At 49.4% G+C, this 13,555-nt stretch overlaps 1 protein-coding gene across 9 annotated transcripts in view; it reads left to right on the top strand.

Annotated features, from left to right (window-relative positions):
* The window catches only part of JADE2 (jade family PHD finger 2), a 68,689-nt gene that overhangs the window by 32,225 nt on the left and 22,909 nt on the right, over window positions 1-13,555 (top strand). For all 9 annotated transcript variants that reach the window (XM_036281830.1, XM_036281835.1, XM_036281833.1 and 6 more), the window contains one exon: window positions 12,539-12,696. In XM_036281830.1, the coding sequence (XP_036137723.1) occupies window positions 12,539-12,696 (158 nt within the window). The remainder of the gene's footprint in view (window positions 1-12,538; window positions 12,697-13,555) is intronic.

The following is a 13,555-nucleotide window of genomic DNA, read 5'->3' as shown; positions in this document are numbered from 1 at the left end:
GAAGCTATCAGTGTCGGAGCCTGGAGCCCTCCTCCCACCCTCACCATGTGAGCAAGAGCAATCTTGGCACAGCTGTCATTAGCCAGCCCCCGGGGGAGGGGGTGTTCCACTGAACCTTGCATTTGAAAAAGGACTCCCACCTCCTCTGGGAGCTGGCTGACTCTAAGACTCTCCCTTTGTGGGGAGTGGTGAGTCTTTGAGACCTGATGCCACCCACCCCCATCCCCAACCAATTGTCTTCCCTTGGCCTCCTGGAGGAAGGGTAGAGACAGAAGGAGGTATCTTCAGGAGTGCAGTTAGGACTGAAAGGAAAGCCCGGTGGGAAGATTCGTGGTGAGGCTCTTGGTGCCCTCCTGGACTGGCCCCACTCAGTGGCGGATGAGATATGCCCAGGTGCACTGGGAAACAGGAAGCAGAGTGCTAGGGCCCTGGAGCCCTTGGGACCACTGCCCAACTCCATGCCCCTCTTTCTCTTCCCACCCCCCAGTCTTGAGACCTGCAGGGGCTCCCCAAATGTATGGTTGAATTAGTAAAACAATAGCCACCTTTATGTGCCTCCCTGGTCCTGGGAGGCAGCAGCTGTCCAGCCCATTTTGGAGAAGAGAAACCTGCCCCTTGTTTTCTGTGGCTGTTCAGGCTGGAGAAAGATGGAGAAGTTCAGGGGAGCTTCTGGGGCTGGCTGCTCCCTCCTCCCCCCAAGCACCAGTAGGAGGAGGGGCCAGCTCTCTGGGCAGAGATCCCAGGGGCTGGGCTGCCATTGACACCCAGGATAGGCTGACAGTTGAGAGGAAGCAGGTGTCAACAAAGACCAAGGAGAGAGAATGATTTGCATGGGGCTGAAAATTCCCCTGCCTCTTGGGTTTTCCAGCTCAGAGCCTTTGAACCTTTCCCCACCTAAAAATAGAGTCAAGCCATTGTAAGGGTGTGTGTGGGCCCTGCTGGGGACTGGCCACATGTGGCCCTGGGTTCGAGCACAGGAGCCTCCCAGGGGGCTGTGCAGTGAGACGGGAGACACCTGCCCTCAAGTCCCGGGCTCCAGGAGAGCTGAGGAAGTCTTCCCTGCCTTGAACTGTGGCCAAGGACAAGCTTCTCCTCCCACAGCAGGCTGGAGAGCAGCCTGCGAGGTTTCCCTTGTCCCCTAAGTGAGGAGGCTGAGCCATAGCCACCATAAATTCCAAGCTCTCTCAGGGCAGAAAGAAAACCATCAACGAGAGCTTCCAAATTATTTGGCTCATGAGAAGGCGGAGACGACAGCGAGGCTTTGGCGGCGCAGAGCGTTTGCACTAAATCTTGCTGGGCTGTTCCTTCCTCGCTGTGAATGGTGTGGAGAGGACAGCCTTTCTAGTCTGCTGGACCTGGGGGTCCAGGGCTTTGGACCCCCTGATGAGAGGGGATATGGGGGCCCCATTTGCCTTTTCCTACAGAGGAAGGAGCCTATGGGGTAGTGGTTAGGCTGGTCACAGGGTTTGTTCCCAGTCTGGCCCACGTACCCATCCAGAATATTTGCAAATTGATGTGTGTGGTGCAGTAGCCTGGTGGCTACACAATTCACTTCCTCTCCTTGTCTGAATGTGGACAGTGATGGGGTGGGGTGTTTGAGGACCAGGAATTCTGAGCATAGCAGCACTACCAGCCTATAGAGAAGCCAACAGCTGTGGAAAGGACTGGGGTTGGGTTTAGATGAGAACATAGGAGCTGCCCCTGTGATGATGTGCCAAGGCCCGCCCTTCCCAGTGTACCCTGAGGGTGCAAATCAAGGGATGCCCTTCACACCAGAGTGAGGTGCCCCAGGGCGGAAAAAGTTCTCGGACCAGGAGTCAGGACCCTGGACAGAGCCCAGGCCTTAAGGCCCAGATTCTCATCCACCCTTAGCCAGTGGGTGGCCTGCCTCAGCCAGAGTGAAGGGGAGGGCAGGTCTCAGTCCTGGGGTGGCACAAGAATCCCCTTTGGCAGTAGAGGGAAAAGGTGGGCCAGACCCCAGGGTACACAGGCTGCTGCCTTCCTCTGCTCTGCCTGCCTGCAGTATCCCAACCAAGCTGAGATCTGTCCCTTGGGGCTTAAGTCAGCTAGGCCAGTCCTGAAGGAGAAGAAGGGATTAGCCTGGCCTGGGGAGGTGGTATTAGTTTATAAATCATGCTCAAGCCTCGGGTTTCTGGCTTGACCTGTCTTATCAAACGGCATTATCATTATTGGTGCTTAAGGCTTTGTGGGTCATATCTCTGAATCTGATGGAGATCAGAGACCACCCCATCCTATCTTACCCCCAGGAATTGTGACTTTAAGTGGTCTGGAGTGGGGCACCAGGTATCTGTACTTTTTAAAAGCCTTCCCCCATGGAAGTCTGGGTTAAAAACTACTGCCATAGACCTTTCTCTTTAAATTTCGAAGACAGGAGTTCCTGGCTTGGGCCTTCCTGGAAGATCCTACAGTTGCATGGGGGAGGGGATGCTTTCTAGCCTGATTCAGTGACCTAAGAAAAGGCAAAGAGTGTGGGTGGGGCAGTCTCCCAGCTCACCCCACCCCCACATCGGCTCGGGGACTGACAGGTTTCTGCCAACCCCTCTGCCTGGCAGGGCAGTTCAGCAAGAGACCCCGGGGCCGCTGTTTGAGGCCATATGTTCCTCAGGCTGGGGCAGAGAGGCAGGTGGGAGGGCAGGCCACGTGGTGGGGTTTCCCCCAGGCAGACTTTCTTGAAGTAGAAAGCTGTGTTTTTTAGGAAGTCGGAGTCCCCAGAACTCAGCCATTGGGCAGGGACATGGATCTTCAGGACCCAAGAGATATTGATACTGATTAAACTCAGCGAGCACTCAAGAGCACCTAATAGACCTTGCCCAATGCTAGGGGGACAGGAACTGCAGGCTCTGTCCCAGGGGAGCTTGTCCTCTGGCTGTGAGCAGGGTACAGGTGTCAGACAGGAAAGTGTCCGTTGTGAGAGGCGCAGCCAGCTCTGCCGCTGAGCCACTCTGTGACCTTGGGCAAGTGCCTGCCTGCTTCTCTGAGCCTCAGAGTTGTCATCAGTAGAGCCCTACCCTGCCCCCTGCCATGGAGTTTCTGTTGTGAAGATGTCCTTTTCTGAGGCCTGTGGAGCCTGGGAGTGGAGTGATCCAGACTGAGTGGAGGTGATGCTGGCCTCCCTGGGACAGAAGCCTAGATGGTCCCGTCACTGGGTGTGTGGGCGTTGGGATCCAACTGTCAGCTCCTTTGTAGGTCCTGGTGACAAACTAGTACATCTCTACATGAGGGAATGAGGCCTATTTGCAGGTTCCACAGGGGCCTTTCACCAGTGCTCATTTTCTTGCCCCTGAGGACAGGTAGTAGGAGAAAGAGATGATCCTTATGGACAGCTTCTGCCCCCATTAGAGTGTCCCCAAGACCCAGTGTTGGTGAAAATTCAGCAAGTGAAGAGTAAGGAGGCAGCTTTTTGGCTTGACTCATTGCTTTTATTTATTTATTTTTAATCCTCACCTGAGGATATTTTTTCTATATATCTTCAGATAGAGTGGGAGGGAGAGAGACAGAAAGGGAGAGAGAGAAAAACATCTATGTGAGAGGGACACCTCCACTGGTTGCCTCCCGCAGGACCCCGACCAGGGCCAGGGACTGAACCGCAACCAAGGTATATGCCCTCAGCCAGAATCAAACCCAGGACTCATTGGTCCATGGGCTGATGCTCTACTGCTGAGCCAAACCAACCGGGGCTTGACTCATTGCTTTTAAAAATGAGAATCTTTCCCAGCCAGTGTGGCTGAGTGGTTGAGCATCAACCCATGCACCAAGAGGTCACCGGTTTGATTCCTGGTCAGGGCACATGCCCAGGTTGTGGGCCCGATCCCCAGTGGGGCATGCAGGAGGTGGCCAATTGATGTTTCTCTCTCTCTCTCCCTCCCTCCCTCCCTCCCCCTTCCTCTCTCTCTCAAATCAATAAAGAAAAAACTTGTTTTTTAAATAAAAAATAATGAGAACCTTCCTGCCCTGGCCAGTTTGCTCAGTGGTTAGAGCATCGGTCTAAGGACCAAAGAGTTGTGGGTTAGATTCTGGTCAAGGGCTCATACATCAGTTGCAGTTTGCTCCCTGGCCCTGGTCAGGGTCCTGTGGGAGGCAACCAATCCATGTCTCTTTTACATCAATGTGCCCCCCCCCCAGCTTTCTGAATATAAATGGAGAAATATCCTCAGGTGAGGATTAAAAAAAAATGAGACCCTTCTACTTTGGGTGAAGGCAGGGGTGGCCAGATTGTGTTTGGGTGCAAAACCACAGAAGCAATATAAAATGCCTTGCTAGATGTGGTATCCAGATGTTTGACATAACCTATTTTATATTACAACAACAATGACATATGTTGTAGTAACATGCAAAATACCCACAAACTTGAGGGGTATAACAGGAGAATCTCCAAAAACGGTGTGCTTGCCGCTGTGGTTTTCAGCCGTCTCTAGCCAGCAGCTCCGCCACAGCCCTGGAGCAGGCGGCGAGAGAGAGGAGAGCCCTTCCGCTGGGCTAAGCGCCTGCGGAGCCTCCCTCTGCCTTCCTCTGGGTCTTGTATAGTCGGAAACCGTGCTGCTCCCGCCAGCTGGAAAGGCCTCCTGGCCTCTGGGACTTGTCTTGCAAAAGAAATGTGTGTAATAAATTCTCTTTAAGAGCAGGAAGTGCTGTTATCCTTGTGAAAGAGAAAGAGATGATGAGAGAGAGTGTGTGTGTCTGTGTCTGTGTGTTTTAAGTGTGTGACCAAATGTGGTAGATTGAATGGGACTGGGCAGAGGGTGGCTTTTCCCAGAGCCTTTCTCTGGTATTTAATGCCTAATTTTAAGTATCTAACTTTGCTCTTGTCTGGGATACTCTATCAGGTTCCAGCCCAGGAAAGTGTGTGTGTGTGTGTGTGTGTGTGTGTGTGTGTGTGTGTGTGTGTGTTTATTGATTAGGGAGAGAGAGAGAAACACTGATTTGACGTCCCACTTATTTGTACATTCATTGGTTGTTTCTTATATGTGCCATGACTGGGGATCTATCAAATAATCTTGCCATATTGGGACAACGCTCCAACCATCTGAGCAACCTGGCCAAGGCAGAAAGATTTTTTAAAAGAAGAAATATCGGACTGGTTTGCATGTAGTATTCAGTGGTTAAAGGACAATGCAGACCTCAAACAAGTGGTTTAACCTCTCTCAGTCTCATTCTACACATCTGCAGGATGGGGTGATATGAATTAGGTAAAGTTATATATGCAAGACATTTAGCACAGCACCTGCCATGTCACAACAGGACAATTCCTTTTCACTGCTAGCTATTGTTTCTAATGAAATGACGTTCTCAGAAAAAAATTTATTAAAATGAGGTATCCGCTAGAAATTTCACTTGGCTTTTTCAGAACAGACCCTCAAGCATCCTTAGGAGGGCTGGGGGGAGGGCGCCACTCCCAGCTTTGTATTGGGACTCCTCATGCAGTCAGGGGTCAAGAAGAGGCAGTCTTAGACAGTGCCATTTTCACTGGCTTTGAGACAGTGACCAAGACCAGTTACTCAAGTCCACTGAAGAATGTTTTGGGCCAGCCCCCTGCTAGGCAGGACAGGAAGTTTTAGAGTTTAGTCATATTTCAGACAAATCCTGAGGTTCATGCATTCATTCACTCCTTCCACAGACATTTCTTGAACACCTGCTGTGTGCCAGCCACTGTGCTTCAAACAGCCATAACGATAAACAGGATACACATGTAGTCTCTGTCTCTCAGCTTGATGATTAGAGGAGATGGACATTGAACAAAGCATTACACAAATAATCATATTTTGTAATTGTGATAAGTGCTGGAGCCTTTTCTTAAGTAACTAAACTTCCTCTTGGTGCCCCTTGGTCTGAAATAAACTCTGATACAATAATTCATCCTTGAGAAAAGGAAGCACAGAGTCCAAGGTCCCAGGATGAAATATTGAAATAACATCCACAAGTCTCGTAGTCATATATGAGAACTCATTGAATGGCACGGTGAAAGCTGCCTGTTGTCATTGTTTTTATTTGCTTTTGGAAATCACATCAGACTCTACCGATTCTTTCTGGCAGAGCCTGTTTTTGGTTCTCCCTGGAGAAATAGGTGCAGAAAGCTAGATAGACTTGGGTGGTTGTGAAGGGCAAGGCCATGAACTGCGTCTCTACTTTTAGGCAGAGCAGGGTCTTCAGCTCCTAACAGAGTTGCACTGGTGCCCTGGCTGGTTTGGCTCAGCGGTTAGAGCGTCGGCCTGTGGTCCAGAGAAACCCGGGTTCCCTTCCCGCTAAGGGCATGTACCTCAGTTGCAGTTTGTCCCCGGCCCTGGTTGGGTCGTGCGGATGGCAACCACTCGATGTGCCCTTTTCACGTCGATGTTGCTCCCCGCCCCCCCACTCTATCTGAACAAAAAGTGGAAAAATGCCCTCGGGTGAAGATAAAAAATAAATAAATTTTAAAAAAGAGTTGCATTGATGTCTCTGGTACTCAGATTGGTTATTACATTAAAGTTTTAAGACCTTTAAACATTCTTCATACTCTTTGAAGAAGCTATAATTAACATCTGAGCAGCTCAGCAGAACTTGGTTGCGAGGTACCAGACCTTTAACGGCAATTTGTCAATTTCTGCCAAAAGAAAGAAAAACAGTAAACATTTCACATTCTTAGGAAATTACTTGTTTTCCAGCTTCTAACTTTCTTGCAATAGCAAGGGTTCCACTTTATCAGTGTCTGTTTTTATTTTTTATTTAGTTTTCATAAATAAATCAGAGGCAGTTTAGGAGAATAATTGAGCCTCTTTTCAATCCTAACCTTTGGCAACTCAAAACAAAAAGATATTTGGGCTACACTGAGGTTGCCTTATTTGTGGACAGATTGTATATGAATGCACAGAGGCTCCTGAAAGGTAGAGTGTCCAGCTGTACCCTTGGGCAGCAACCCAGCAAGGTGGTGGCAAATCCATGGAAGGTTTTGAGTCCTTCAGCCTTTGTTAGCAGCTGGCATGTGCCAGGCCCTGTGTACACTGCTGGGCTCCAACCTGCTGCCTTGCCAGACCTCACTGTGATCACCTTCTCATAGGGAGACATGGCAAGAAGCCAGGAGATTCCCATATCGGGACTGTGGGAGTTCAGCGGAAGCCCCTAACTCAGCTTGCAATTGGGGAAGGCTTCCCAGAGCAGATGTGGGCTGAACTGAGACCTTAAGGATGAAGCAGGCCAGCCCCATGTTAGCAAGGGATAAGAGTGTCTTAGCAGGGCCCTCCCATATGCCAGGGGAGAGAGTGCTCAGGAGACCTCATCGGTGCCTGCACCAGGCATGGTAGCCTTGCAGCTCAGCTGCAACTTGCTGAAGCCTCCATCTGATTTGCATATTCAAGCCCTAGTGGCAGCCACCTCATTTGACTTGGGGTTAACTCAAGGGAATTGACAGTGAGCCCTGTGGCCAAAAAAAGCCAAGGAGCTGTGGGGGAGTGTGGATGGTGCCAGAGGGGTCTTGGCCTTGGTTCCTTTGCCACTTCCAACATGTGGGACCTTGTAGAGGTTATTTAACTAAACTGAGTAGCAGGTTTCTCAAATGTACAATAGGAATGATGGTAGCTCCTGCTTCAGAGTTGATATAGGATCTATTAAGTTAACTCAAGAACAGCCCTTACACTGGTACTGGGTACACAGTGCTGTTTAAGTATTGGCTGCAGCATTATGATAGTGCCTCCTTACTGTGCTTCCGTGAGTCCTCTGCCCCAAAGGGCCACTGATGTCCAGTCTGCCACCTGCTCCCTGAGTGACCCAGGACGAAACTTGGAACTCTCCCGAATCTCTCTGAGTTGAGCCCAGGATCCCTTCCCACTCTGAATTCTCAGTGCCATGCCTGTCCCTAGGTTAGGGTCACTTGTCCCCCACTAGTGTGGCTTGGTACGCTGGCCTCTCCAACTCCAGCTTGGGCAGCAACCTGGTTCTTAGACCAGAAACTGTGTGTTGCTTTGTTTAGGTTCCTGACCTTGGGGATTTCAGCACTGGGTGTCATGGCTCTGTTAACAGGAGTTCAAAAGCACTGCCAAGAGCCACCTGGGGGGCTCAGATTCATCAGGTGATTCCTCAGAGAAGCCCTTTCATTCATTTGCTCAGTCACCTACTGTGAGCCAGTCACCATACACTGAGAATGCAGCAGAGAAGGGACAGGTGTGGCAGGGGGTGATGTGAAAAGCAGCATGAGTGCACCAGTTCATCTTTGGAACTGAACGTGCTGGGAGGTGAGACGGGATGACAGGATGGAACGTGGCTTTCTTGGGCACTCCCTGAATCAGGGTAATCAGGGATGGAATCCCGGAGGAGGTGGCATTTAAACTATAGCACAGGGTGAGGGAACAACAAGAGTTTTTAAATTCAGCCATGCATCTTTGGAGGGGCACACAGTGACACTGGGCTCTTGAAGGGTTGATTTCTGGGGCAGGAAGATGGACTGTTCAGGTGGGTGGCTCCCTGTGACATCAGAGCAGCAGGGCTTTGACTGTCATACCCCTTGCCTTGCCTGGGTTCAGAGAACTTGGAGATAGTGATGAATCCGCTGTGGGTTCAGTTCCCCTGCCAGGTCTTGTACGGGGGCCCCGAGGGAAGTAACCCTGCCCCAGCCCTGCTGGACTTGGCTGAGGCCACAGCTAGGAAAGTCCCCCACCAAAGCATGAGTGCCTGAGTTTGTATCAGCAGGCTTACTGCTTGCTAATAAGATATGCAAATTATCAGGGCTGTAAAATCTTCACCACGTTCTATCTTCTGTTTAATTAGCATTTAATTGTAATCTCGTTTTAATTTTTTCACACTGGCACCCTAATTAAATGTTAGGGTATTCATCTTAACGATTAAATTATATTGGCAAATACAGTCTTCAAGAAACTTGACCTTTTTCAAGCCAGGGCCCTCTCGAGCTAGATGCAGATGTTAATTAGACTTCTGTAAGATGCTGCCTCGAACCCCCTTGGTGCCCCCATTTCAGTTGTTTTCTTGCTGTTCTGGCCCTGGATTTGAATGAGACACACACAGCCAGTGAGTTGGGCCCCCATCAGGCAGAGGTTACTGTGAATGAGTTTATCATGAGCCCCTGGAAGGCCAGCAGAAGCTAACTTTTCCAGGGAGAGTTGGGTTTGAAGTTTGGTCTGAAGCCTAAAGCACTCCTTGAAGTGGTTTCTCTTGTCTCAGTAATGCGATCACTTCTTTAACTTGTGATTCTCATGTGGTGATCACTGGGAATGTTGGTACCTAAGCAAGTAACATAGTCTGGAGTTGCCACCAAGTCCCACAGCAGCTGGGAGGCCACAGTGAGGTCAGGCAACCAGGGCATGAGAGTGACTGCCGGTGCCGCTGAGCTAGGCTTGGAGATTGTTTTGGGGAGGTAAAGGAGGCAACAGACAGAAAGTTGGGAAGAACAGTTTCCTGAGTGACTAGAAGAAACCCCAAGCATCAGGGTGCATCCATGCAGTGGCCTGGCTCTGAGGGAATTTGGATGGGCTTGATTAAGAAGGAATTCAACCCATGCTCCTCCTCCCCCATCACACACTGAGGATGGAACTGTGGGGCCCCTGCCGAACAGGGGATCTGGTGTTTTTGCTCTTGGGAGACCTTGGAGACCCTGACCCATGGGAAGTCTTTCTCTGGGATACTCCAAACCCCGCCTCCCCTCAGCTGTTTGCATAAGGCCCTGTCTTCTGCCTGGGGTTGGGACCATGCACTCTTCATATCTTCACTGTGCCTATAACCCTGTGTTTGTAACTACAAACATCATTTTATTTATTTATTATTATTTTTGATCCTTATTATTGAATGTATTACAGATGTTCCTCATTTTTCCCCCATTGACCCCCTCCTCCCCACTCCCACCACCCTCCCACCTTTTCCCACACTGTTGTCTGTGTCCATTAGTTATGCATATAAGTTCTTTGGTTTATTTCTTAACACCCCCCAACCCCCTTCTCTTTGAGGTTTGTCAGTCTAGCAACCAATTTGTTGTTCTTCTTTTTTTTTTTTTCATTCTTTATTCAGACAGAGCGGGAGGGAGAGAGAGGAAGAGAGAGAGAGAGAGAAACATCAATGTGAAAGGGACACATCGAGTGGCTGCCACCCGCATGACCAACCAGGGCCGGGGACAAACTGCAACCGAGGTACATGCCCTTAGCGGGAACCGAACCTGGGTCTCTCTGGACCGCAGGCTGGCGTTCTAACTGCTGAGCCAAACCGGCCAGGGCCAGTTTGTTCGCCAATTTGTTGTTCTTAATCCCTTCACCTTTTTCACCCATTCCCCCAACCCCCCTCCCATCTGGCAACCAACAAAATGTTCTCTGTATCTATGAGAATGTTTCTGTTCTTTCTGTTCATTTTGTGTAGATTCCATTGCCGATAGATATGTATTCATTGCCATTTTGTTTGTTCATATATTTTATCTTTTTCTTCAAAAAGACCCTTCATCATTTCATATAATAATGGTTTGGTGGTGATGAACTCCTTTAGCTTTTCCTTGTCTGGGAAACTCTTTATATGGCCATCGATTCTAAATGACAGCTTTGCAGGATAGAGTAATCTTGGTTGTAGTTCTTGCTTTTCATCACTCTAAATATTTCTTGCCACTCCCTTATGGCCTGCAAAGTTTCTTTTGAGAAATCAGCTGACAGTCTTATGGGAACCCCCTTGTAGGTAACTAACTGCTTTTCTCTCGCTGCTTTTAAGATTCTCTCTTTGTCTTGAACCTTTTTCATTTTGATGATGATGTGTCTTGGTGTGGGCCTCTTGGGGTTCATCTTGTTTGGGACTCTCTGTGCTTCCTGGACTTGTATGTCTGTTTCCTTCACCAAGTTAGGGAAGTTTTCTGCCATTATTGTTTCAAATAGGTTTTCGACTTCTTGTTCTCTCTCTTCTCCTTCTGGCACCACCCCCAAGATGCGAATGTTGGCACACTTGAAGTTGTCCCAGAGGGTCCTTACACTATCCTCATTTTTTTGGATTCTGTTTTCTTTTTGCTGTTCTGATTGGGTGTTTTTTTTGCTTTCTTGTATTCCAAATCAATGGTTTGGTTCTTGGCTTTACGTACTCTACTATTGAATCTGTGTAAATTATTCTTTATTTCAGTTAGTGCCTCCTTCATTTCTGACTGTGCCTCCTTTATTTCTGACTGGTCTTTTTTAATGCTCTTGAGGCCGTCACTAAGTTCATTGAGCATCCTTATAAGCAGTTTTTTGAACTCAGCATCTGTTAGGTTGCTTATCTCCATTTCGCTTAGTTCTTTTCCTGGAATTTTGTTCTGCTCTTTCATTTGGGACCTGTTTCTTTGTCTCCTCATTTTGGCTGCCTCTCTGTGTTTGTTTCTGTGTATTACTTAACGAGAGGTATGGGGCTAGTTGAGACCAGATGCTGCTTATTTGAAAGAATTTAGGAAAACCTGAAGCCGGATCCAAGACAGGCCAATCCTATGGTTAAGCAACTGGCAACAGCTTGAGTGGGTCTGAAAGTTGGGTGGGGTGGGGCCACCAGTGTGAGCAGGTTGCTGGAGTCTCAGATCTGGCGGCTGTCTGCCACCCCAGGAAAGGGCTCACCAAAGGAATAAAGACCTCCGACAGTACGTCTGTCCCGGAGAAAGCCCCCTCTCCAGCCCTTGCTCCAATGCCAAACGACTCAGTTCTTCCCCGTATGTCTCTGGCGCCCCTCGAGTTGCCTCCCCTCCAAGCCTAGAGGGAGCAAGTCCGAGTAAGTGTGTGCGCGGGCCCTTTAAGAGGAGTTGCCTGGGGCTCCCGCCACCTCAGCCTCCCTGAGCCTCAGTTCCTGCTGGTTTTTCCAGCCAGAAGTTATGGGGACTTCTCTTCCTGGCACTGGAACCCTGAGCGGGATGCCTGGTGTAGTACGGGGACCCCTCAGTCCTCAGGGAGGACCTTCCCAGCCGAGGTGTCCTCCTGATTTTTATCCGCCACACGTGGGTGTGGGACCAGCCCTCCTGCCTCCGCCCCTCCTACCAGTCTGGATGTGGCTGCTGCTTTAATTCCGTAGTTGTAGGACTTCCATTCAGCTTGATTTCAGGCGGTTTTGAATGATGGTTGTTCTGTAGTTTAGTTGTAACTTTAATGTGGTTGTGGGAGGATGCGATACCACTTTTACCTACGCCGCCATCTTGACCGGAAGTCTGTTTCTTTTTTTCTACAAACATAATTTTAAGCATTCAACAGAAATTCCCCAAATAGTCATTTAATGGCGACATTGCATTCCCAAAGGACTTTTTTTTTTCTTTTTGCCTTTCCCAGCCTTTCCTCTTCCCTCTGAGGTCCACTCCCATCCATCACTCTGTCCTTTAACAGGTCAGAACACATGTGAATTCAATTCAAGACATTATTAGATAATTGCTCTGTGCAAAGCACTGTGCTGGGCTCAGAGAAGATGCATTATTGTACTTTGTGCATTTGTGTTGGCTTCTGTCTTTAAGTGAGTGGGCAGAAAGCCTTCTTGAGTTGGATTTGCCTTTTTCTCCTGGATTGGCCTGTGGATCAGACCTCCCAGAGGGCACATGAAGACACTCTACCCTTGTTCCTAACAGGTTTTCCGGACAGACTTGATCACAGCCATGAAGATCCCAGACTCATACCAGCTCAGCCCGGATGACTACTACATCCTGGCGGATCCGTGGCGGCAGGAATGGGAGAAAGGTGTGCAGGTGCCCGCCGGGGCAGAGGCCATTCCAGAGCCTGTGGTGAGGTGAGTTGGGCAGCCCAGGCTAGGGGCCCAGGCAGGGTGGGAAGGGGAGGCTAGGACCCCGCATGGGACCTATGAGTCCTGGGATTCCTCTCCTAGCCTAGCTTTATTTTCTTAGATTTTTTTAGGCCCGTAAACCACTGAAATACTCCAGAAATACTGGCAGTTTACGTTTGAGGCTAAGCCCTTGGGCTTGGGCTCAGCTATGGAGCCAGACAGCCTAGGTTCAAATGTTCACTCACATTCAGTATGATGTTAGGCCAGAAATGTAATCTTCCTGGGCCTCAGTTTCCTTGTCTGTGAAATGGGAATGATGACAGTATCTACCTCTTACAGTGGTGGAGATGATGTAGGGAAATGCTGCATGAAAGGCACTTGGCACAGGGTCTGGCACACAAGTATTCACTAGAAACTGGCCATGGATTAACTTGATACCGGTCCAGACTGGGTCCCACAAGCACATCTTTTTTTGTTAATCCTCACCTGAGGATATTTTTCCATTGATTTTTTTTTTTTTTTTTCTTTTTGAGTGGGAGCGAGGGGGAGGGAGAGAAACATTGATGTGAGAGAGACACATCAATTGGTTGGCTCCTGCAGGGCCCTGACTGGGGCTCGGGATCGACCCTGCAACCCAGGTACATGCCCTTGACCGGGAACCAAACCCAAGATCCTTCGGTCCACAGGCCGATGCTGTGCTGAGCCAAACCGGCCAGGGCCCACAAGCACATCTTAATCAGGAAAGTCTGCAGACTTTTAGCGGGTCCTTAAAACCAGAGATAAGCTATGCTCTTGGCTTCTTAAACCTTTTTAAGGAGTTCTTAGTGGGAAAGAGCCGTGTGTACACAGCAGATGCTCAGGAAGC

The sequence above is a fragment of the Molossus molossus genome, unplaced genomic scaffold, assembly GCF_014108415.1.
Source record: "Molossus molossus isolate mMolMol1 unplaced genomic scaffold, mMolMol1.p scaffold_m16_p_4, whole genome shotgun sequence".
Classification (NCBI taxonomy): domain Eukaryota; kingdom Metazoa; phylum Chordata; class Mammalia; order Chiroptera; family Molossidae; genus Molossus; species Molossus molossus.
Note: the sequence above shows the minus strand (reverse complement) of the source record. Positions and strands in the feature narration are given on the sequence as shown.